This window comes from Pezoporus occidentalis, unplaced genomic scaffold (genome assembly GCF_034315485.1).
Source record: "Pezoporus occidentalis ecotype Australia unplaced genomic scaffold, CSIRO_AGI_Poc_V1 ctg54, whole genome shotgun sequence".
NCBI classification, from domain to species: Eukaryota; Metazoa; Chordata; class Aves; order Psittaciformes; family Psittacidae; genus Pezoporus; species Pezoporus occidentalis.
This window is the reverse complement of record NW_026915877.1, coordinates 4195319-4222268: the sequence shown is the minus strand read 5'-3', so window position 1 is coordinate 4222268 and position 26950 is coordinate 4195319. Positions and strand designations below refer to the sequence as shown.

The following is a 26950-nucleotide window of genomic DNA, read 5'->3' as shown; positions in this document are numbered from 1 at the left end:
AATGTCCAGAGAAAAGGACCCAAAACTTCAACATCCCCTTCACATGGGTGATAAAAGTGTCATCTGACAGAGGTTTCATCCACTAGCACTGCTCACATGAAAAGTCAGACTTGGAGTACAGCACAGTGATAATTTGTCAGACCATTTATTGAAGCTAAAGTTATTAAAATAAGTTGTTTCATGTGTCAGATGGTCCTTTTCTTTGCAACATCTGTTCTCCTTGCTGAGCTGTGAAAACTGCAGGGTCTTTCCCACTTCTCTCTGCTTCTCTCTGCAGTTTGTTGCATCTCTCAGATTCTTCTGAGACTTTTACTGGGCTTTTTACACAAAGGCAGGAAGGAACCCAGACTCCAGGACCATCCTCGCCAGGGAATGAGGGACAGAATGAGGGATGGGCAAAAGGAAACAGGACACTCCTCACCTTCCTGGTTACAGCTGGATCCAGATAGCCCTTCAACTTCTGGATGTATGTGTGTGGAGGATTCTTCACCTGAAATCTTTCCTGCAGGGGATACAAGAATAAACATCAGCCATTTTAAAACATCTGTATTTACTTACTACATAAATGAATGCACACACATATATATTTAAAAATATAGCTTTGTAATATCATTTTAGAAGTCCATACCTTATAGAATCATAGCAGCAACCTGGTTGGAAAAGACCTTTAAGATCATCAAGACCAAACGTTACCCCAGGACTGTCAAGCCCACCACTAAACCGTGTCACTAAAGGCAAACTGATCTCCCTCATGGCTGCCCCTCATGATCTCCAGTCACAGCAACCCCTCATTTGCCCCCTTCACAGTGCCCCATACTATATAGCTGCCACCTATACCCCCCATGGCCACCCTTCATCTCCCCTCATTATCTCCCCACGTGGCCACCCCTCACGGCCCATGGCTGCCCCGGCTCTCACCTCATGATCTTCCCTCATGGCGGTCCCTACTCTCCCCTCATGGTTTTCCCTCATGGCTGTCCCTGCTCTCCTCTCATGATCATCCCTCATGGCTGCCCCTGCTCTCCCCTCAGTATCTCCTTTCACCCCTCATGGCTGTCCCTCCTCTCCCATCATGGCCATCCCTGTTCTCCTCTCATGATCTTCCTTCATGGCCATCCCTGCTCTCCCCTCGCTATCTCCCTTCACCCCTCATGGTTGTCCCTGTTCTCCCCTCATGGTCTCCCCTCATGGCTATCCCTGCTCTCCCTCATGATCTTCCCTCATGGACATCCCTGCTCTCCTCTCAGTATCACCCCTCACTCCCCATGGCCACCTCCCCTGTCCGCTCAGGATCTCCTCTCGCCCCTCATGGCCACCCCTGCTCCCCCTCATAACAACCTATGTCCCCTGATGTGCCCTGGAGCTAGTGGGAATATTTGTAAGTATACACTTTATGTATTTGTATGCACACAAACAAAATACATTTACATGTATTTTGATATTCTGATATATATATATATTCTTGATATATAAAATATACCTTACATATTCAGTGACAATTCTGAATGTTAATTACACACATCTGAAATAACAGGGTTTCTGCTAGCCAGGAGTACCAAGAAGAAAGACAAAGGTTAGAAGAGCAGATGTGTACCTATGTTTGACTGAAAGCCATGACCACAAAAGCCAGACACCTTTTTTATCACTTGGAACAAGTCTAAAACCACATTGCATGGTCTAGTCTCATTTTATTGTTTGGATTCCAGAAAAACGAATGCAAGAGCAATATGTCAGTAATAAACAAGTAGTATTTTAACTCCAGGATATTAAATTGGATTGCCTTTGTAAGGCAATTCTGTGAGAATACACCCAATCCCAGCAGCATCCTGCTTCCTATGCCAACACAATGCCTGAGCACCATCATGCTCCTTGTGCCTTGGGATCAGCTCCCTGCACCACGTCTGCCAGCACCACTAGGATGGAGAGCATATCAATACTTGAGCTTGTCCCTTCCACCCACAGTTCCCAGGATTTCTTTCCACATCTGTGTCACATGAAGGCCAAGCTGAGGGATCTCCAACATGGTGGGAAGCAAGCTGGCAAACGCTACTGAGGCCATCAACACACTTACAAGTGAAATTATGGGCGAGATGCCCATCCCTGTCCCACTGGGAAAGCCCAGGAAACACCATGTGCCTCTGCTTAGCTTGGAATCTGATCAACCTCTGGACACAGAGGAAGGTAGGCTGCCTGCAATGGTGGGCTTTACCCAAGTAAAACATCTAATCATGCACGCGCACATTCCTGCTTTCTGTCATATGCCAGCAGCATCCCTGATACCCTATCCTTATTTTGCTCACCTGCTGCTATTCCAGTGAAGAAAAATTCCTACCTGCCTTTGAGACTCATTTCTCACTGAAGGTTTCCAAATGCCTAACAGTACAAGGGGACACTTGATCTGCAACCCACCATCAGCCACATTCAGAAGTGAATTAAAGATTTTGATGACAAATACAAGGTCTGCAAATTTTGTATTCTGGGAGCTGCTTGATTTTTGCTTGCTTTACCAGTTGCACAGCCAGCCTGAAATTTATCCTACAAAAACTGCTGTGAAACACGAGTTGTTCTGCAAGGAGTATGCTGTGTCCAAACCTCTTAAGAGCACTACTGAAAGTTCTGATACTATTTGTATCTTGAAGAATTTTAAACTATTCTGCCTTTTCCCCTGAGGAAAGATCTCATAACAATTTCCTCCTGAAATTTTGCATTTTACAACTGATATCTGAAACCTCCCTTTATTAGGTCAGGATGCAATTTTGACTACATTATCTGAAAGTTATTTCATAATGAATAGGACACTGCTGCCCAGTTACCAGAATGTACTGTCAGAACACCAAAAGTCATTCCTGTTATTATCTTGCTGCTTGTTGTAATAAAAGTAATTCATCATGGTGAGAAGGAAAAAATGAACTAAAAAGTCTGACAGTCTGTGGTCCCTTGGCCCCAGGCGAGAGCTCTGTAAGACAGTGCAGACATTTCTTTCCTCTTTTACAACCAGATTTTTTTTCCATGCACCTTCACATATATGGGCCAAACACAGTCCTGGAATTGGCATTTCCTTTTTATCTAAAAAACAGTTCAGAAAACACAAAGTTCCTCATTGCCAGTCCCTTTCACACTCTTGTAGTTCGATTTGCTGCTAACTGGAACTGCTATTGCTGTGTTAAGGAGGACAGAGACACAAGACAGATGCATGGAGTTACAGGCAGGTTTTGGAATGATATGCCAGGGCTCCATCACACAGCTCCACTGGCACAAGCAGAAATCATCTGCCACATCCCAAGAGGTGCACAACAGTCCGCTCAAGCATCCAACTCTCACATCCAATAAATGGGAGCAGGCACACCCACAGATGTTGACAGGGGCTTTAAAGGAAACAGAAAAATTAAAACCAAAAACCAGAAGCACATAAAATAAATCAGTCAAAACATGAAGATGTCAATATGCAAAGTACCCCAACTGTTTGCTTAATTTTTGCATTTTTTTACAGGACACTGTTAGACCAGTTTCTCTGTCAGACTTACAGCCCCCTCAGGATACTGTGGCTTTCCAGTGAGCATAAATGTAAGTTATTTAGAAGCAATTTCCACCCATTAACCCATTTTAAAACTTCTTCACACTGGCATACCGACAAAAAAGCACTTTGCAGTAAATGAGAATCTGGCCCACTGCAGACTAGTAAAGAGTCACAGAGGTATCTGGACCTTGGAGACCACCACTGTTTCTCATTTTGCCGCTCAATAGTTCAGTATCAGCTCCAGAGACATTACAGCATTTGAATAGCCATGTCTTTCTCTACAAAAGCAAGCCCACAAAAGTAGAAGCATTTTCATTGTGCCACTTGACAGCTATGTCCAAATATTATTCTCTGCATTTGCATGTGGTGGAGCTCAATCTGAAAGTCCGCTCTTGAGGAAAAGTAGGCGATGTGAGCAGCAAGCAGCAGGCACAGCAGGAGCCTGCTCCTGACTGCAGTCTCAGACTACCAAGACTCCACATCAGCTCTCATATTTATTCCTCCCCTTTTTGGGGATTTTCTCATGCTGATGTGTAGCTCTGCTGTATTTAGTCTAATCCCCCAGGGAAGCTATTTTGCTCTTATGGGTTTATTTCTCTTACAAACTAATCAGCCATCATCTGCTAAAGCAACAGGAGCTTTTCCTAACTGCAAGTTTTAATATCAGGAGACTTCAAAATTAAATGCTTAAAGAGACTTAACAAGCACATTTAGTAGACTGCGACGCAGATACTATACTGTTTTGTTTGTTTTCTTAAAACCTAGCTGTAATTATGTATTTATGTAATAATCTTTTCAGTGATTTAGGTTACATATAAGGAAGAAGTTCTTTACTGCAAGGGTGGTGAGGCACTGGAACAGGCTGCCCAAGCAAGTTGTGAATGCTCCATCCCTGGCAGTGTTCAAGGCCAGGATGGACAGGGGTTTGAGCAACCTGGTCTAGTGGAAGGTGTCCCTGCCCATGGCAGGTGGGTTGGAACTGGATGATCTTAAGGTCTTTTTCTAACCTAAACCATTCTAGGATTCTAAGGTTCTTCATATGGTGACTTCATTAAAAAAAAAGATGCTGAACATTACTGGATAGTGGAATTATTTGGGCTGAGGGATTTTAAAGGCATTATCCATGAACACCAGACACCAGAAGTGCTTTTCTCTAACTAGCGACCAACATTCACTTGTGGTAGACATCTACTAGTCCTGGAAATATTTACAGCCTTTAAAGTGTTTTTGCTGCTTTGGAAAGCCATGAGGGATTAGCCTTTAGAACTGCCTTTCCCCAGCTATTATTACTGTCTCAATTTATCCAGCTTTGACTGTTTTATATTAGAGTCTGGTACGTCGCAAGCTGCAAGAACCAGGGCTCAGTGCTGTGCAGTGATAGCAGCCTGAAGCTCCCTGACGCCTCTGGGACACTCTGAATGTCTGCTTGCAGCCATCGTCCTCTCAAAAACCTGATGCTCTGCCAGAGCTCACACAGGGTGGGAAGGCACAGGGCTCATTGGACCAGCATGACTGCAGTCTGGTACTTCATTTGCTGTGAATGCTGCAAGTGACTGTGCAGGTTGGCCAGTGTGGGGTCCTCTCAAGGTCCTCTGGTACTTCTTCAGAGCATTTACTTCCCCATAGCTCCTCCCGTAGAGACAAACATGATTCTTGGCTAACAATGAGGCACTGCTGTTCGCACACAACTCACTTGCCCCGGATACTGTAAACAAGGAGTTAAAAATCATTGCTTTTTCCTGTCTGTTCCTCCTCTCCACTTCCAGCAATTCCCACTCACTCACTGACCAAATCTGCTCTCAAAATAAGAATTTATATGGCATGGGGTTTAACGCTGTTTGAATGTCGAGGCTGGGGATTTTTACCACACACATATAGAATTTAAAATCCGTATCTGAGTCTCCAAAGTTCGAAAGCGTAAGCTGGTGGGTGACATCATGACTGGGACATGGTGGCTTTCTCTCCCAGTCGCCCCAGGACTGGGCTATTCAGACACAACAAAGTTAATAAATCCCGATGAAACCTATTTTATCTCCACTACGTGACTCATATAAGCACCAATGCTATCTACAGCCCTGAAAGGAGAAAGGCACAGACCAGCAGTAACTCAACCCTGCCTTTGTCAGCCACCTAGAAAGCAAATTAACTGACTTCCCAAGGATAAAAGGCTCTCTCTTACTTGAAAAATTGCTGAGGAGCAGTGCCAGAACAATAGCTAAGCGCAGAGAAGTGCATGAAAGGAGCCAGCGGCACTGGACCACAGAGCAGTGAGATGACCTGGTCCTCAAGATCTTCCTTTTTACGAGTATTCAGGTAAAAAGCTTGGATGAGGAACCACAATACCACCCCTGTGCTTCTTTTACCATCAATCGCAAGAATTAGCACTTTATTTCCTTATGGATTTTAAAAAAAAAAGGGGGGGAGGGGGGAAGAGGGGGCCTGGAGGGGGCTTTACTTCAGCATCAAAGAGGAACTGCTGGATTTCTACATTTCCTTTTTCATGAGCTCCTACAAATAACACATCTCTTGTTCACCCAAATCCAGAAAATGTATTAATTCTGTAACCAGGAAATTGTGGCTTTTCCAAAGATCTTTTGCTTCCAAAAACATTCAGGACATTTTCTGCATTAGTGACACATGTTGTTGCTATTATTATGACTACTCCCACTAACTTTTTCATTCTTAGGATTCATACATGTTAGGTAAGGACACAGCACATCCGACGCGGTATCCCAGCTTGACAGAAATCCCAACAGGCAGGCAGTAACTGCTAGGAGCGCATGAAGCACATGGATGGTGAAGGCTGGTGAAAGGAGGTGGACAAGCAGGGCTGAAGACCAGTGTCTTCTCACACCAGGTCATAAATGCGGTGCAGATTTCTACCACCTGGACCCCACCCCACCCAGACCTGGAGAGTAGCTCAGTCCTGGCTCCAGCAATCCAGCCAGCTCACCAGCAGGACAGTATGTAACTTTATAGATGACTTACTACATTATATATGACATGTCTTATTACAGAATGAGATGATAACAGCCATTTGTCCCTGCACTAAGTAGACCAAGTGGCCATGCTTCAGGCAAAATTACCCCCAACACAGGCAGTCCCTGGAAGCAAAGCTGAGGGGCAGCAGAGGACCCTCACCCAAGAGGCTGCTAGAGAAACTTACTGCCATCCTGGTAAGCCCTGGAAGCCAGCAGCTGCCTTCACTCAGTTCCACTAGGAAAGGGAGAGAGTTCTACAAATACCTCAGTGATGATATTTTGGATGTAAACCACATGACTTTCATCTTTGGTCTCTTAATTCATTATTCCGCACACACACCTCCAGTGTCTCCAAAGCTGAGGACATGGTGATGCCCCTGCCATAATTTGCCATTAGAGGGCAATGAAGAACTTTGTTAAAATGTCCCCAACCTCTTCCCTCAACATCTGTGCCCCCTCTGTATGCCTCATGGCAAGCAACTGGATAGAGGCCTAGACTACACTAAAAGGGTGGCTCACCATGCCAGAAAATGGTATCCTCTTGCCTACCTGGATCCTTCCCAACACTCACCCCCCAGATGACCCTCAGCCTTCTCCAGGATGGGCAACAGGTTTACTGGCTTTGCTCTTCTCCTCATAAGGTAAGCAGGAGACATACAGAGCAAGCTTTCAAGACACCAGCAGCAACATCTAAATGACTTGCAAGGTTTACAGACAAAGGAGTAGAAAATACCCCACAGGATGAGTCCTCCGCAACCAGCCCAGCAACCCTTACAATGATTCACAACATGCACAATCCTACTTACGGCAGATTATTATTCTTATTGCTGTTGTTATTACCATCACCATGAGGCTGGTAGCTCCCCACTTTTGCAAGTCCCACTTCTGCAAAAGTGACAGTTCCTTTTCAGAGTGGAACTCTCTCCCCCAATAGTTTCAAAATATTTCACAGATCAGGGTCTGCTTTACACAGTGTTTAGAAAATATCATTTAAAAGCAACCTCTGGACATGTTTTCCTTTCAGATGTAAGTTGAAAACCAGCCCAGAAGGGTAAGAGTTAATTTTCTCAAGCTGTTACATTAATTAACATCCTCAGTTCTTCATTAAGCAAAACAGGGTAAAATGGTGCAACGGGTGATACCGATAGAAAAATTTACATCTTCACTAAAAACACTGTACAAAATCTATTCCTGGAAGTACTTTTAGCTATGCACCATAATTATGTGGACAGATATAAATATTTCAGACCCCATATGCTGTATTATCATAGTTTACAGACACCTGCTTCACAATGCTCTAATTTACAGCGGCTGGTGAGTACCCATGAGGAATGCCAGAGAGGCTATGGAGCTGTGACAGATCACAGATATACAGCCCTTAACTGCCCAAGCACCTCCCCTCAGATGGCCAGACCCTGGAAGCATGGCACACGGTCATCTCCCACTCTTTCGGGATGCTCGCAGTGTTGAGCTTCGCACTGCTGGTTACAACAGTCCTGTGCTGCTTCCCTGCCTACCCTCTCCAAGCAACGGCAAGCAGACTCATCCCAGCCCGGGGGTGGACTTAGTGTTGTGCAAAGAGCTATTAAGATATGTGATTACTCCAGATTGCAAATTTCCTTCCCTTCATTTCCATTTGCTCATCCCTCCTATCTCGCTCCAGAGTTCAGGAGTGAATCAGCAGCAGCTGCATGCTACAAAGGGTGGGTCAGCTCTGAGGTGGGAGCTTGCACATTGAGGCTGTGATCTAACTGCTTCTGCCTGCCCCACTGCCAACTCCAGCACAAAGCTCACACTTACTTGTACATGCTCCGAGTATGCATGCTCTAAGCAAACATTCATGAAACAAATCACAGTAGATGAAGCAATTTGTTCAGTGTCTCATTAAACTGAAACTTTAAATAGGTCAACGCTTTACACAGAAAACTCATAGAAAAAAAAGCTAGTAACTCTTTATTCAGCTTTACTTTAACGTAGCTGGATTTTTTCAGAAGCTCCACCACAGGAACAGCTAAATAGGAAATGTCCCAAAAACCCATTATAATGTTCCTGACCTCACAGCATGACTGTACCTTCTGCCAAACTCTCATCCTGGTACCACTGTGTTTACATTTCAAGGAAACATCCTACTTTCATAGTCTTGGATCAATTATTTTCATTAGTGATTACTTTTGAAGTTTATGGCAGAACCTTATTTTGCTACTGGCTCACAAATGCAGCTCCTACCTTTAGTATGCTTCACTTTCTCTAAATAATAATGTTTCTCCTCATTTGCCATGTCAGAGCTAACCTGTTAATTGTTCTATACTGCTGCCAAGTGTGCATGCCACAGCAGAGCTCATACACAGAAGATCCCTCAGCATCTGTGGCTGCTTAATCCCAGGTTGTTGTTCAGCCTCTAAGGCAAAGAGGAGTACATCACCGTTCACCTCTCTCTGAAGGCAACAGCCACTACCACCTGTGGCTCACGGCCTGAAAAGCCAAATACTCACTGGATAGAGACCCTTCATTCATTCATGTTTCACAGGTCAAGACAGACTAAACTCAAAGCCCTCTCTGAGAGGTCAGTCTTTCTGAGTCTGTGCCAGGTAAAATACTCAACATTCATCACTCAAGAGGAAACAGGCACAGGGGTGATGGCATCATGAGAGGGGAAAGAGATACTGCTCTGCTGCAAAATAATGAATTCTTATTGCAAGACTTCTATGAGTTGTTTCCAATAATGGAGCATAAGGCCAAAGAAATGAGTGTTTGAAACTACTGAAATACTTGTCCTCTCTAAGGTCCCTTTTCTAAGCCCAGGGATGCCACTGATGAAACCCAGTTGGTGCTCTCGATGAGATGTGCCAAAAGCCCTCCAGACCTCCCTTACCTGGTCACAGATCAGCTCCCACTTCTTCTCATTGTCATACTGCCGCAGAAGCCGGGCTTTGTCAGGCGGCAAGTTCATCGCATTCTGTGGAGAAAGAGAAAGCAAACGTGAGGGACCGCAGAGGGCTCAGGCTCCAGTGGAGTCAGACATGAGCAAACCAAGGCAACGTGGCTGCGGTTGCTTTAGTTGTTTTATGTGGATTCCTGTTGAGAGGGTTATTCAGAAACATTCCCTCTAAATGTCGTATTTGGCCCCAAAAGCGCCAGTGAATCACAAGGCACCAACAGACAAAGCTTGGTGCTGGGACACAGGAGGAAGGGAGTGACTGGAGCTCTTGACCAGCCACCTCCATCAGAGGAAAGGACGGGGCTTCCTTCTGTTGCCATGGCACAGGAGCCACCTTCCAGCCCAGATGGGTCCCTGTGGCACAACACATCCCCTCTTCCCTTTGCCAGCCCTGGCCTGAGGTTTTTCATAAGGGAAACATAAACTCCAGCTGCAGGCTGGGGACTGCAGAAGGCCAGTTCTCTCCAAACAAGATCTTGAAATGCCATTTCATTTTATTTCAACAGTGGGATGCTATTCAGGTTTTTAAATGTCACTGCATGCAGTCTTATCTGAATAATACAGATCCCAGAGGTAAGACTGCCGCTGCCCATCCTGACGTTGTGCTACTCGCATAAGCAAAGATAACAATCATAACAATCCTGAGACTGAATGACAACCTGCAGTAACGAGTCAGAAGGCATGGGAGAGGCAGCAATTAAATGATGCCTATCATTTGCTGGCTCCTTTGATGTCAGTTGAGATACCTCTCTATGGGCAGTTGTCTGGGGTAGGGCAGCACAGGCTGGCTACTCACTCCCAAGGCAGTTTTCCTAAGAGCCGTATCTCTAAATGTGCAGCATAACTGTCATGCTTATGCTGCTGGAGAATCCAGGAACGCCTTGAGAGCTTTGCAAACACCAGGGGTGGAGCGCCTCCCTATCAGCACAGCAAGGTGAAGCGGCTGAATGAAAACCAGCCAAGCACCTTTTCATTTCCAGCACTTGCTGGTCTCCAGCTTGGATTCCCAGACCGGCCAGTTATCCCCTGTTAAGCCTCAGGACCACAGTCTCTGGTGGTCCATCTGGACTGCTGCAGGGACAGGAGCAAAGTGTCGGTCAGTCCCTGCAGCACACCAGAGGCAGGCAGGCCAGCGATGTGCACATCTCCAGTACCAGCAGGCGCTACGCTTCTGCATTTAATTTTTAAAAGGCTGTGGGAGGCATAAAAAGAGGCAAGAACCAAAGGCTGTTAAATAAGCCTGTAATGAAGCAGTAATCGATACACTGGCAGTTAGGTACTGAAACACTCTGCTCTAAAAGCATACATCTTCACAAGCTGTGCAATAGGAAGATTTACAGATTTATTAAAAGCAGGCTGTCCTGGAAGTCTTCAGAAACACTCCCAGACACCAACAAGAGCATCTGTTATGATCAGCCCAGCCTGCTGACCCCCCCGTCTGCCTACCCTGAATGGCACACCATAAAATCAAAATTCACTTAAGTCCCCAGACAGGGACTGCAGGAGCCAAGGGCAATCCCTGTCCTGCTGGGACAGTGTGCACAGTGCTGACCACACTGACAGGCACTGCACCTACCAGGTGAGCTTTGGCTGATGAGGGGCTTTGAAGGAAAGCCAAGAGGTTCACTGGTAGCAGCTGGCCATCAATGGCAAAGCTTTCCAACAGTTTCTGGGTGACTGAGCACTATATGTCCCCACTGCAAAGATAAGGATTTCCCTGCTCTTATTGCAGGGGTCGCATATGACGCAGGACTACCTTGCCCTGCAGCTCCCGCAGGGCTTACACATCCCAGCTGCCCTGCTAACTCACAGGCCAGCCTGTCAGTCTGCTCCCAACCCAGCTCAGCCCTGGTGGGGGGCAGACCCATGGGCCAGGGCTGCTCCCTCCCAGTTTCAGATTTCCTTCTCCCTCAGCTTACTTGTGCAGCCTGAGCTGAAAACAGGGGGGCTTGGGCATGACGCAGGAGCAGATGTGGCACTCCTGCTGGCAGGCAGAGGAGTGGAGGCTGCTGCAGCCATCTGTGTTCCTCCTGCATGAGGCTGCATGTAGTGGTCCCCCTCATCCGAGGGCAATCCCAGGCTCCCTGGCATGATGTAACCACTGTTATTTCCTCCACTGCTGCACCCCACCAGCACACTCCCTAAAAGCACGGGAGCACAGGCAGGAACAGTGACACATGCACCAAACACTGTCCTTCCAAATCTTCAGTGGGACAGCAAATGCCTCTTCTTTGCCGGGAATACTGCAGACCCTTGAGGGCCTCCCTCTGGTGCACTTGTACCTCCTGGTCCACACAGAACCATCGAGGCAGGCAAGGACAGCATGGGTCTCCAATGCACCTGTCTGCATGTCACAGTTGTATCTGCTATTGTCCCACAAGACCTTATCTCCATCCATCCTGGCTGATTAGTGTCACCCACTCCTGGGGATCCCCTCCACCAGCCTGCTGCTGTGATGACTGCTCTTCCTAAAGCTTGTTTTCCATTAGATAACAAATACTCTTCCTTTTGCTCATCTGTGCTGTCATGTTGACAGTATTTATAGGCTGTGATCATATCTGCACTTGATTCTCCTCTCAGTCTCTCACCATGTAACTTATCAGTTCTACTTATCAATTTAATGCACTACTTGGTATTTTTCCTGGGGCTTCTTCAAGCACCATTCCTTACCTCTGAGGATGCAACGTATTTCATTGCTATGCTAAATCTCAGCTGTAGGAAAAGCGTCACTGTTTACCTGCAATACACCCCTTGTCAAACTCTGATCTTCTTATAGCTCATCAGCTTACCCAATCAGGCTGGCACTCAGACCAGAAACCTGCCTGGAAACCTTTGCAGGATTCAGTCATGGCAGAAGTTCAGTGTGGATGAAAGCCTGAAACAGGGAAAACAAGACCCAGGCAGCAGGCTCCAGTGATCTCATTTCAAACTGAATTATACCAGATCTCATTCTGAAATGTGAACTCCTTTGCTCCGCATCATTGTGCTGCACACAACCATTCAATGTATTTCAATAAATACTGCAGTTCACTTCAGATACCCCCCACCTTGGTCTGACAAGCAAAATTATTTATGAATACATTGTGTGCAACCAGGTTCAATCCCGTGTGTAAGCACTGGATGATTTACACCTACTCACCTCTCAATAAGAGATTTAAAGCAGTTTTAAAACCTGTGTGTGTGCAAGTCCATTACCGTGCTCTAGACAGGACCCTCCACTGTGGCAAACAACGGCAAGTCACCCTGAAGTCCTTCTAGCTTCTTCCTTCATGTCTTCTGTAGGAAACTGGGAAGGAAACTACTACTTCTGCTGTCTGCATCCCCTCTGGCCTCATCACTCATGTGGTAAGGAGGGAATGCACTTGGACTAGGAGGGAATGCACTTGGACCAGAGCTTTTCATGCTGGCAGAGTCAGTTTGACATTAACTTTTATGTCTTATACATAAATCAGTTTGAATGGCCTTCTTAGCAACTACCATCAGATTGCAGTCACTTACTGGAAACCGTTGCAAGACATTCTCACTCACAATTTGAGGCTATAACCTGAGGCTCCCTGCTTGTTGCGCAGGCTTATTTCTGCACCACACATGCCCTTTTCCCCATCCAAGACACCTGGTGAATTGGATCTGTTGCTCCCCTGGAGCTCCCCATCCTTTAGCCTGTCTCTCCTGCAGCCTCCAGGCTGATGCCCCAGCACACATGACCCCACTCAACATCCACCTTCATCGAGGCCATCAGCCTTGATGAATGAACCAAATAAACCTTGTTTTGTTGTATAAAATAATGCAGGTGTAGATCGTACCTTCTCTAAATGCTGGACTAATGGTGGTCTTCATGTCTTCCTGTTAACAACTGCTCCCTGCTGGAAAACTACTTTCTAAACCATGGCATTTTTACTTAATTGGGAAACAATATATTTTCCTTATGTCTATGCACGGCACTGTACCAATTGGCTTTCTGAAATCAAAGTATACTACATCTAATTGCATAACCTTTAGCTGTTGCATCAGTAACTATGGCAAAGAAGGCTACTGAATTTGCTGGCTTAACCTCACCGATTGCAATAGTTTTGACTCTAGTCATAACTAACCAGATGCATTAGCAGTCTGGATTTCTTGTTCTCTGTGGATCAGTGAAATGACTCACAAACATCTCCTGGCCACTTCCAGCTCTTATGACTATGGGCTTCACACATACCAGCATTTTTTAGTTAACTACAGGTCTATGACCTGCGACTTCTCTTTCCTTCGTCACCCTAATTAAGAGTTCATGCTTTGAAGGCTTTCGATAGCATAACTATTCCACTCCTGATACAACCTAAACCCTTCCTGTTGCCAGAAGGAGTGGCACTCTACTCCCTTCCCTGTGTCCCCAGCCAGACTGCCCCTTACCTCCCCCCCCCATATCACCACCAGCACTGATGCATGGAGGCCCTTTGCCAGAAGCGCAGACTTTGACCAGTTCAGGAAGAACTGTACTTTAATACTAGCTACCCATCTTCCATTAGGATCCCATCGCGGGCCATAGAAGATCATTTCTTTTAGTGGCAACAGCAGTTAAAGCAGCCCCACTGCCTTGTACGCCACTGCTCTGCATCCCCATCCCCAGATGGGCCTGCACACACACCTGCATGTGTTATACTAAACATGACCTAGATTAAAAATAACCATTTGTGGTCAAGCTCTTCTTAATTCAAGTCAGTGCCATAAGTCCAACAAATTTCGCTGTGATACAAACTGAGAGGCTGCCAGGGCCATGCCACAGCTCTGTGCTGGACCCCATAGCAGCTGTGGTACCACCTTCCTGTGTTTGGGTTTTTGCCCCTTACACCCTGTCATTGCCCCAGGTCACACAGCCCAGCGCAAAACACTGGCACCCACCAGCCCTGGCTGAGCATCTGTGCCAAGGTGAGCTCTGCAGCTTTGCTCCACTCCTTGCTCCCACAGACTCACAGCCTTAGGAAATGACTCCCACCTTCCCCGCCATACTGCAAGTTTCCATTACATCACACCACTGCTAGTACTGAGGAGGGGGAAACAAAAAGCCTCTCTGGCACATCATTCTGCCTTGCTGTCTGTGAGGCAATAGGAAATTGGTGCGTACCACTACTTTACAGCCTCTGAGTAAGGTTTCCAACTCCTCAGAAACACCTACAAACACAAATCTGGAGCACTGCACCCAAGAATAATTGCAATGAGATCCTACACAGCATTGTGCTGTCTGCAAGGGCTGGTTTCCAATCATATTTTGGCTCCAAAACCACATAACTTCTCTTTTTCCCCACAAATTCCAAGTTATTCATGTCTACTTCTACATGCCAAATAATATAGGTAAGGTTTCCATTCCGTTTGCTCTGGGTTGGCATTATAAAGCTAGAACTTAAATTAATCACAGTAGCAGATGGAAAACTGGGTGAAATACTAGCAGACCTACAAAATATTAAATTGCTTAAGAGTTAAAAATAAAACCAGCAGCACATCAAGGAAATATATGTATTTTTAACCTATGAAACAAAGCCCAGCTCTGTCCAACCTGGCAGTCCCAACAGCGTCTCTGAAGCACGGGGCCAGATGGCTTGGTAACTGTGCTGTGCACCAGCACACATCCATACTAAGCCTCATCCCGAGGAAGTGATTCCACCCATCCCAGGGTGACAATGAGACCTGTGGCCCAGCACAGGGCCGGAAAACGCTGTTTCCCATACAGCAGCATTATCTTCTGGCTGTGAACAGATGGAGGAAAGCAGAACGCTACTGCAAGTATCTCAGCTTTGCACTTCACATGCCACCCCCCAGAAAGAGAAGAGCGACTGTAATTACAGCTTCATCACTGCAAAATACTCCATAACTCAAAGTAAAAGCTGTGGGTTGCCCTTTGCTGCCCTGTTTAAAATTGAACAAATTTTGTGCCATCTACTATGACGGGCTGGCTTGCTGATTGTAACCTTCTTACCTCTTTCTCCAGAAGTCTCGACAGAAAAACGGTTTCAACTTAGGTTTTGAGTCAACAGAGCATCTGAATTTGCTACAGAAACTTTTTGACACTAAAATCTATTTTTCTAAGATGATTTCCAAGACGTGGGTACCAATGCCACGGCACTTGGCTTCGCTCTTTGCTTTGAACCTGGCCCTTGGGATGTGCACACCATCCCCTTCAACAGAAAAGGAAGGTACCAGCTTGGCCCATGAAGCCACTAAGTGGCCATACATGGTGGCTCCAGGCCTCAGGGGCAACGCACTTGCACAGCACCATTCATTATCAGCATTATCCAGAAAAAATTCTAAAGAAGTAGCCCATGTGCTGCAGAGGGATAAAGCACCCAACCTCTGAGTTTATCCATATCACAGAAACATCAAAATGTTCAGCAGCATCTGTGGTTTAGGTAAGGAAAGGGCCAGCATATAACTACAGGTCTGAACTGCAGACCAGGTCATGCCGGCATCAGCACTACACGCTAGATGCTGGTGGTGGGATGACTGAGCTGTATTCTTTCTAAGTTATTCATCATTTTAATGTCAATTAAAGGCTCAATGTTTTGGAAAACAAGTGTAGCAGCAACCTGACTGACTCAAAAGCCTAAGGATTGCTAATTAATAACATTAGGCTGATGCTCACTCTTATTAATCTTATCATCTTCAAGTCTAAATCACTTCTATTTATGAATCATGACATTAATGTACTAGCAACAAACACAACAGAGTTGTCCTGATCCATTTGTTCCCATGCATGGCCCTGCATGTGTTAATAAGACAACTGGAGGACAGGTATCCCTAAATTAAGAGATGTTTCTACCAGCCGACTCCTATCCGCCAGATGGTGATGGAAAAAGCAACCCTGCATCACTCCAGGCACTGGTACAGCAGCAAACTTCAGCCTGGCAAGGCAAGGCAAGACAAGCCAGACAATGCTGAGAACTTCAGAGCTGGAGGAAGGCAATATTTAAGGCCGTTTCTGCAAAGAGTTAAGCCTCCCACTTCCATAATGGCACAGTTAACTTTGAATGAAATGAAGGTATCCCTTATTTGCAACTATAGCACCTCCAGTATGGCAGGGAACGTAGGTTAACATCCACTCCTCTGTGAGACCTGGCAGAGCAGTTTATATTCCTGAAACCCAATTCCCAGTTCGCGTTCCCCTCCTGCCCTTCCTCTGACTGCGTTAATTCCTGCCTTCCACTACTACCAGAGAGACGGAAAAACAAACCTGGGTACTTTTTTGGCTTCACAACAGCACTGCTGAAAAAGGTCACGGCTTTGATACTTTAAAAATATTCCTGCTCCTTGTAAATTAGATTCAGATTCATGTACCAACATTCAAAGCTTTTCTCATTACACCAGCAATTGCAGACTTCATAGACCCCCTGTCCTCATCTCAGAATAATCAGAGTTTACTCTTCAGCTCATTAGTTACATTTCTCAATTCCCTGCAGAGTTTCATAACAGCCATGCCTGCTGCATTTTGCCTCCAGCTCTCCTGGTTTTATCTCCACTGTCTCCATCATGATAAGCTGCAATCTTCATTTTTTCTGCATTACCATCAGGGCTGTTTTAAGGCACAATCTAAGCTATTTTAAACTTTTATTAATATCTAGTGAGTTCTTACAAAGTAGATCCGAATTTGGTCCATAAGTCAAATCCACACCTCCCACCTTTGTAAAACTGAGACAGAGCAGCCCTCTTCCCTAGATACAGCAAGCCTGAGAACAGAACACAAGCTCCTGAGTGGATCCAGGTTTACTTCTGGCCCCATCTTCTCAGAAACCAGGATCCAAAAATAATAAAGATAATTGAAAGCAACATAACATGCAGTTTGGATCTGTTCATGTATATTCTTAAAGACAATGACATTGTCACCCTTCGCTGTCAGATACGTACGGTTCCTGAGTTTGCAAATGTTTTATCACATTTTCTAAATTTAGTCGATGTGGAAAGAAACCAGTTCATAATATTACAAAGAGAAAACATCTTTATCGAACAGAGGATGCACAGGCAGCAGCACCAAGCCAGGGTTTTGTACTCCTGCTTTAAGGCTTGAGTGATGAAGGATGGCTCAAATCTACTCAGCTCTTGTCCTCTGCTGGCATAGCCAACTCAAGAGGAGACAGTGGCTGCTTGGTATTTACCTGGGGCCATCAAGCCATCACAAGACCTCCTTACTCACCCCCCTCACTTAAGTTACTTCTGACATGAGGTCTACTAAAGCTCTACAACATCTAAAGCCTTGGTACAGCACTCTTCATCTGAAAGGACTTCCCAGGTGAAACATACACTGACCAGATCACCCAGTGCCGCAGGTTGTTTAGCCCTGGGTAAAATTCTGTAAGAACTACACTCAGCCCCAAACTCACCTCACTTCCTATTGCAGGGGGTCAGCTCACAGCACTGCCGCACCGCACTGCCCAGGAGGAGACCCCTTGTCCCATTCCTCACCCTGCCCCTCACTCTGACCCTTTCTGAAAGGGAAAGAAAGAAAGAAGCCTATTGCTAACTTCAGTAGCTGCCTACTAAAACAACCCTCACTACTTTTGTTCAGTATTAAAATTAATTCCAGGAGCTGGCCCATAAAACAGCCCTTAATATTCTACAATACTAAAATTTAGCTTTTTACAATTTGCTGTGCTACTTAACTTCTCAGTCCTGCTACGGTGTGTTTATTTAGGAAAGCTAGAGGCAAGTGAAGCAATGTCAAAGCTCGCTGACTTTATGAGGAATCCAAGCTAGGCCAAAATTAAATGTATTTATTGTTCTAATCCTTTTTTTTTTTTTTTTTTTGTTAAGCTGGTGTTTGGTATAAAAATATCAATGCTCTTGCTGCACGAGTCCTTTCTCCTCCTAAACACACCCCAGCTCTACAGGGAGAGCACTGGAAGAGCAGCATCAGACTTGCCAGCACAAGGTGACTTGCTGCAGACTGCAGCATCTCCTCTCAGAGGACACAGCATGTGGGGAGTCATCACAGCTCAGGGCTGCAGGGGCAAAGACACTTGCATGAATCTTATCCTCAGAAACATGGATGGAACAAAACAAGGCAAACTCTTGAACTCTGCATCTGTGATTTCCCCCATACATCTCAGTGGGCCTGACGAGGTCATCCAGCAATGTCTGCTTTACACGTTGAAGCAGAAAGCTGGGATCCAGGAAACTGCTGTGAGTACCTGCAGCTCCCCAGCAGGCAAGGAGGGACTAAACCATGCAGAAATCCAGCGGCAGGGAAGGATAAACACTTCTTGGGAGGCCAATCACCTCTTGGGTGTTTACAGACAAACAGCCCCACTAGCAGCAGTTCCGCTGGCAGTACACCAGCCCTGAATCCTGATGGAGCACAGCCCAGAGACATTTCCAGTGAGAAAGCCAAGGGGTCCCTGCCCCACACAGTGCCAGTGGACAACGTCCATGTGCAAGGCCGATGTTCAGATGCCAAGACGATTGTTTTGATGCCTGTGTTTTACCATCACTGTGGTGCTCCATGACTTCCCAAGCCCCTCCACGTCTGGCCACACTCATCAGCTCTCCACTCAGCTTCCATGCTCTGCTTTTCACTTTGCTTCTCTACTTCATTTTATCAGCACTGACATTTGCATATTTATAATAAATTAGCATTCAACTTCAAAGCTCTTCACAGAGGTTAATCCACACACTATAAATACTAGCATAGGCGCTGTACAGATGAAAGCACTGACAAGGAGACGTTCAACACTGCTGCAGATGAAGTGGCAGGTGCAAGAGACATCTCAGCATTTCCTGCTGCTGCTGTGGACTTGTTCCCATGCAGACACAGCCACAGCTCGTGGTCTGAGTCAGAACCCCTTTGCCTCAGCAACTGGGTCCTCGCTGAGCAGTCACCGTGCCTCTGATGCTGCCGCTGAAACTTCATCTGAGAAACCTGTTGAAGGTTTAGGTGGCCAAGGTCAGCTGCTGGTACCAGAGAGCTGCTTGCTCCTGTCAGAAACTCAGCCTTGGCCTAATGCATTTCACATTTTGGAAAAGCAGAAACCTCATTAATTCATCACTGAAAAATAGTTTCATGCTACAAGAGCTTCAAAGCCCAACTCACCACTGACTCACCCCGCCTGGAAGACTGCTCCAAACAAGCCCTGCAGCTTTATTAAATCATTCAAAGGCACTCACTACTGATAAGGCAAACCACAAAATCCAAAATTAAAGCTGTTTTAGTGAAAAGTCTGAGAAAGTGTCTTACAAAAAACCAAAATAAATACATCAAAGACTGTGCTTGGACTTACACAGACTGTGGTCAGTCTGCATGACCTCAGGAACTTGGGATGAGAAGCGTCCTTGCCACACTCAGCCTGGCTGCAGGAGGCTGCAGGACAGGGAAATAGTGAAAGACATACAGACAGGGGCTTTCAGCAATTTTTACATCTTTTCCAACCCTGCGCTGGCACAGAGGGGTAAAGTCATAGAACCATAGAATCATAGAATAGTTAGGATTGGAAAGGACCTCAAAATCATCTACTTCCAACCCCCCTGCCATGGGCAGGGACACCTCACACTAAACCATGTCACCCAATGCTCTGTCCAACCTGGCCTTGAACACCACCAGGGATGGAGCATTCACAACTTCCCTGGGCAACCCATTCCAGTGCCTCACCACCCTCACAGTAAAGAACTTCCTCCTTATATCCAGTCTAAACTTCTCCTGTTTACGTTTTAACTCGTTACCCGTTGTCCTATCACTACAGTCAGTAATGAGGAGTCCCTCCCCAGCATCCCTATAGGCCCCCTTCAGATACTGGAAGGCTGCTATGAGGTCTCCACGCAGCCTTCTCTTCTCCAGGCTGAACAGCCCCAACTTTCTCAGCCTGTCTTCATACAGGAGGTGTTCCAGTCCCCTGATCATCCTCATGGCCCTCCTCTGGACTTGTTCCAACAGTTCCATGTCCTTTTCATGTTGAAGACACCAGAACTGCACACAATACTCCAGGTGAGGTCTCACAAGAGCAGAGGGGCAGGATCACCTCCTTCGACCTGCTGGTCATGCTCCTTTTGATGCAGCCCAGGATACGGTTGGCTTTCTGGGCTGTGAGTGCACACTGAAGCCGGCTCATGTTCATTTTCTTATCGACCAACACCCCAAAGTCCTTCTCCACAGGGCTGCTCTGAATCTCTTCTCTACAGTTTAAGCATCCCAACAATTATCCCAAATTTGCTGATGGTTTTTGGCTGTTCTCCTAAACTACAGATCTCACTGGAAAAAAAAATGCTTTACTGTACATCAGAGGATCCCATCCCCTTGTGATGCTGCTCACTACACACCCTATGGAAATAACAGCAAATGTTACAGAGCTACCTGTGTAACCAGACTGCTGTTCATCAATCACTCCGTTGAAAAGAAAAATGAAAACCAAAGGCAGCAGCACGTATCAGCAGCTGCCAAAACCCATCTGCCATCTGTGCATGCAAGACAACTGCAGAATCTTGGCATTAAAGCAGCTGCAAAGAACAGTCAGTTCAAAGGCCATGTTCTTTCCAAAGGGGTAAATCTCACCTGCGAAATGAAGCGGTACTGTGTAACAGGCCCTTGATTTCAAGAGGAGCAGTCACCCTCGAGTACCCTGCAGTGAGCACGCTCCTCAGCCTGTGACAGAGGAGGGAACAGAGGCATTTTGCCTCAGTGCTTCTCCACTTCTCCACTGTACCTTCTGTCACCCCAGGAAGAGCTCAGGTAGTGAGAGGATGCCCTGGGGTGGGAGTCAACCAGATGGCCCAGCAACAAGGCAAGAAGGATTCACACCCTGTATGTTCTGGAGCACCATTTTAGATTAAATCCCTGAGGAAGAGAGAAGTGATTTGAAGAGGGTGGGTGGAACACAGTAACTCTGATCCCCCCCCCCCCCTCCAGCTCCTAACTTCCCCAGGACCTAAAGCAGTGACCTGGTCACAGTCTGCAAAGTCAACCTCACTGGGTAAAAGCTGCAAGCTCCCATAAAAAGAGCAGTTAAACTTCACATAACTGCAATTTTGAAAGCAGCTGATGATCACAAATTATCCTACATGCAGTTCTTCAATAGAAAAAAACAAGACTTTTCCCACAACAAATACACAGGTGCTGTAGGGTCAGCCCACAAGGTTCAAAGAGCAGCAATATGCCGCTTCAACGGTGACAGAGGGACTATTTGCTTATCCAGAAACAAGAGAGGAGCCATCCTGCCCATGCTCAGCTGTGCTCAGAGATTACCACTTTTCACACATACAAGTGGAAAACTTCCCTGGTGAAAGCCGGGGGAAGCAACAATCCTGCTTTTTGGGCAGAGGTGGGCGAAATGGCCAAGTCCACACTGCCTTGGCAGGTATCACTGCCCCCATGCATTCAAGGGCAAGCTGCTGCTCACAAACACTTCAATTTAGCACTGGGCCTGCACTAGAAGTGTTTGGCAAAAATACACTGCAACATCACTGAAGCTTTTTCCCTGCAAAAATATGCTGAAAGAAGTGCTTTGGAATTAGATGTCAAGAGTAAGAAAAAAGGAGTTTGTGTTATTGCATGTACTTTCTTTTTCCCCTCGTGCTTTGTGTTATTGCTCTACTAAATGTCTATACAGGAAGGAAAACATAGCTATTTCTGTCAGGTAAGAACGTTTCTAAAACACAGACGAACTTGCGTTTTTCACACTAGTGTACATTAAATGCAAAAAGAAAGCACTCCCTTTCTCAATCTACCATTTTAAGAACATATATCACACTGAAGATGCTAATTGCACAGCTAAATTTGTGTGGTAGCACAGCTCAAAAAGCCTGAATTCAGCAAAAGCTTGAACAGTTTCATATATATGAATACACCTTTCCCCTACACACATACACAGATAAATACATGTAATTTATTCAGAGTGAATTTTTAATGCAAATGCACACTGGTATTTGAACTATTCTATTTTAAAGTGCCCTAAAAAAAAAAAAACACAACAAAACTACAACAAAATCCAAACAGCACCAACACACAAAAATACGTATAAAAGACCTCTTAAACCATACTAAAAATACAGTGACACATACAGTGGGCACAAATTGAAATATAGGGAATTTCACTTAAAATGTGAGACCAGACCCTTTCGCATAGAGGGCGGGTGGGCAGTTACTCCCCAGCCACCTCCATCTCCTCTGCTTCTCCGTCACTCACAGGCTGCAACAAGAACCCTGCAGGGACACTCGCCCGGCACTCCTCGCCCAGTGAGGTACCCATACAAGCGGTAGAGAGGCTGCTGGCCTGCCCCAACCCACCCTTCTGCTTAAGTTGATACACATACAAAACAGACAACAACTAAAAGCTAAAAGCAAATAAAACCCACACAGCCACCACATTTTAGTCCTAAGGACACAGAAAAAAACAGTGTAGGTTGGCAGCTTCCCTGATTTATGTTGGTCTAGAAACAAAATCTTCATTTGAACAATATTAAGGGCTGAATAAACCAAGAAAAATAAATGAACTCAGGGATAAAAAGCCTGGCCCTCACCCCGGGCCCAGGTTTTATGTCTCTGACGGATGTCAGCATGAGCCCTCCTTGTAAAACCACGTCTCAGACAAAACTCTTCTGCTTCTGAAGCAGACGTGAACTCAGTGATCAGGTGTTCAGAGCCACTTAAGCAAAAGCAGCCTTTAGTGCCTATTTTATATTTTCCCTGTACACAGATGAGCTCTCTTCTCTGCCTAATAGTCTTTTCGTATAGCCGGTGAGTTCAGGTCCTTGTGGCTTGCTCCACACTGCCCAGAAGAGAGTAGTGATAAGCACTTCTTTAAAACTGCAAATAATTTATGTCCCTCTCTTATTCACTCAAGTACCTGATGAACAGTGAAAGGAATTCATCTGAAAGTTTGTTGCGCGTAAAAACGTAAACACAAGGAAAGGCACTCATATCCAAACTTCAATCCCAAGAGAATTTTTAAAGGCAAGTTATAAACTTTGGTTTATGTTGGAAATATTTACAGATCTAACTACTGCAGGCACCACCGCAACCCCACAGAAGAGGTGTGCAGGAAGCCAAAGTAAACCACAGATGTGTGACTTTCTAGCTGCAATTACGAATACTTCATACAGCAGGGCTGCTTTGTCTTTGACTCTGGTGTAACTGCCCCCCAAGGCTCTCTTACATTATGTCTGCTAGGGCTGACAATGAAAGAGTCAGTAAAAATCTGACACACAAGCACGCACATATACGCATGCACATCATACAGATGTGCCTAAAAATTACGCATGTTCAAACTACTAGCCCTGATATTTGCTGTTTCACCAGTCAGTTTCACTTAACTTTCTTAGAGTGATTTTTTTTCCCCATTGCATTTCAGTGTTCAAGTGTTAGGCTCCGAGTATTTGCCAAGTATGAGGCATCAGGATTTGACTGAATAATCACATGTGGCCGCTGAGCAAACACCTCTCTTTACTCTCTTTGTTCCTTTCCTAGAAAACCTGTCCTTGATGGGCACTGGCAGCCCTTGCTCTGTGCTCATTCTGAATGTGTCCACGTGTCTAGCCTGAGTAGCTCACTCCTCCTCATCCTCTATGCTCGAGAGGGACATTTTACAGCACTACAGATGTCAAACTGAACAATACATTAGCGTTTGTGCAGCACACGCCCTGCCAGACAACTTGGCATGAAATATAAATGCAGAGTTGCTGCAAGCAGGGAAATGGCCTCAAGCATTGTACACAGGTTTGCTGAAGTGCAGACTTGCCATGCACAGCTCCTTGCACAAGGGCACACACAACACTGTCTTAAACACAACCACAACACTACACGTGTTGCAAAAATACTCCCCTGCCTCTCGCAGAACCAGAAATCACTACTGCAGCCTGATTTCGTACTAACCAAGCTGAAACTGCACAGGGAATTCAGATACATGCATTATTACATCAATCTCCATCATTTTTCCTACAAGTATTTATAGCCACACTAAAAGCCCCAATGGCAGGCAAGCAGACCTCATATAGTGACCCAAGATGCTACAATGCCACAGCTCTTTGGTTAAGTAAATGAATTTTTACAAGTATAAACTTTTCTCACTCATCCCACACGGGTTTTAACCCTGTAGCCTCAGGAAGCTCAATATAAGGAGCATTAAGGATCGGTGTGGATGCAGCTGACCCCCTTCAAACCAGCAGTGCTTCCCAACATCTGTGATCAAAGACCCACAGTCTGGCACACGGAGCTGGCTGTGCAGTACCAAGAGGGTCAGAGCCTTACAGAAACCCTGCTGAGCTCCCAGGCTGCAGGGGGACAAAACCCTCCTCAGGAAAGCTCCACTTTGGGAACACACTTGGGTTATGCTTTAAGCACTTTTACTGTGGCCATCCCAAAACCAGTCCTAAAGGTAGATGCTAGACCAATAAATGTTTGAACTCTCCCATAAAAGTTTCTACTAAGTTACTTTTTCCAAATAAAGCCCTAACCGCATTTTCCGGGCTCCTGCTTATGATCAACATGCTGAAGTTTCCAGCACACACCAGGCACTGGCACTTCACAGACTTCAGCTTTCCTTGCATGGTTTCTAATTCACTTCTAATAAACTTTCACAGCAAGTCAGCAAGTCATCACAATGCACATTACCTAACACCACGCTCAGACATGAACCAAATAAAGAGGCTTAATGCAGAGGTTTGTGCCCTAAACTTAACTTGCTTAAAATGCGTGTGTTGGAAAATGATGAGGCAATTCTGGATACTATTTTTATACTCTGTAAGAAGATGTACACCAAATTTCTTGAAACTTCCTATCTGTACCACACACACATGGATACCTATAGACAGAAATACAGGCTTAATTCTTTATACATGCTATGTACAAACAGCTAAAAGTGCTTTGTGTATTCAATTAGGTCTTAACTCTGTGCAGGTGCTGCACACAAACCAAACATACAGCACACGCACTGCAATGGAAATATTTCCTTTCTTTTTCTTTACTGCAGGACAAAAGTTACCACCTGATTCTTCACTGATAAGATGTGCCAGGACACCAGAAGGAAAGTCATTGCCCACAGGGCTTACTACAACATGCCAGCTGATGGGCTTCTCTCTAGCTCCAGTCATGCTCCCAGGGTCGTCATTATTACCGATTCCTACAGTATTTCTTACCTGATGATAACACATACTACAATGGCCTTTGTTTATCCACAAATATGTTCCTAATTTAATCTTTTCACCTTGGAGACACTTCACCTGTTCACACTCCAAGATATTCACCTCGTGATTTTTCTGTTGCGTGAAGACTGTAAACAGATGAAACTTGTATTTCATCAAAAATCCCTTTGATGAATGTTTATAAACTACACAGCAATCAGAAATGTAACACAGTATCACACTGCAGCACTGTATACTTAACATCTCCTGCCTGGAGCACACCAAGGATGGTGGCTGTTGAGGGCAGAATTTAATTGCCTAATCATTGGTGTCTCTTTGACGATGTCTATTAAGGATATCTCCTGAGTTGCAAGACACCAGCATGGGGTGGGGAGGGGGTGGGGCAAGTAGGAAACAGTACTCACTCAACACTTGTGGAGCTGGAAGCCAAGCAGGTTACCCACGGTGCTTAAAAAGACGTTTAGGTGACTGAACATCTGAATCACAAAATCCTAGAATGGTTTTGGTTGGAAGGGACCTTAAAGATCATCCAGTTCCAACACCCTGCCATGGGCAGGGACACCTTCCACTAGACCAGGTTGCTCCAAGCCATGTCCAGCCTGGCCCTGAACACTTCCAGGGATGGGGCATCCTCCTAAAATCCCACCCTCACTGCCAAAGAGATGGAGAAAATCTACAGGTGTTCACAAAATACAGATCACATTGGTATTAGAAGAATATACACACATTTTATCACTGTCTAGCTTACACTTTGGAAGCTGCCTGCTACTTGAACTTAAACTTCTCTCCCTGAGTTAACCAGAGTATTTTCCATTTAACAGGGGAGATGCTGTGAAGCCCAGGGTGCAACCAGAGAGGCACATGGATTCAGTGGTCCTTCACCCTGCTCCAGCACTGGAGCACAGTGAGGCAGCTTGGCTGGCACAGGTTATTGGTGCAGAGCTCATTGCTCAGGAGAGGCCAGCACCTACTATCCTGGCCATGGTAGATACCGATCGCCCTCCCTTTGTGAAGACAGAGCTGTAGGTGAGCTTTGCCTGGACTCCCTATAGCTCCCAGCATCACTGGAAGAGCACGCTTCCAGCAAGCACTACAGCTTTGCTCCTCCAGGCTCTGGGCTCTGGCAAGGGGACAGCATCAGATCACACCAGCTGAAAATCCAACTCACTGCTTTATAAGCCTTTCATGCTTTGTCATTGTGGTGAAAACTTGTATCGGGTAACAGGGTGCGGGAGGCTGTTGCACAACCATCCAGACAGGATGTCCTGGGAGAACCAGACTGGGTTTCCTGGGAAATACTGCCAGGCAAAATGGCAAATACCTCACCCCTATGAAAGAAAGCTCAGACCACACAGCCCTCCCATGTGCCTCCTGTAATTCTCTTCTTATGACCTTGACACTGTAAATATCAATAAACAAAGAGGAA

The 26950-nt window shown here is 45.6% G+C and overlaps 1 protein-coding gene across 9 annotated transcripts in view; it reads right to left on the bottom strand.

The window, feature by feature from the left end:
* Positions 1 to 26950, bottom strand: part of FMNL2 (formin like 2) — a 146830-nt gene that overhangs the window by 59046 nt on the left and 60834 nt on the right. For all 9 annotated transcript variants that reach the window (XM_062637797.1, XM_062637796.1, XM_062637799.1 and 6 more), the window contains exons 2-3: positions 9371 to 9454; positions 422 to 502 (exon numbers count right to left, since the gene is read on the bottom strand). In XM_062637797.1, coding sequence (XP_062493781.1) covers positions 422 to 502; positions 9371 to 9454 — 165 coding nt within the window. The remainder of the gene's footprint in view (positions 1 to 421; positions 503 to 9370; positions 9455 to 26950) is intronic.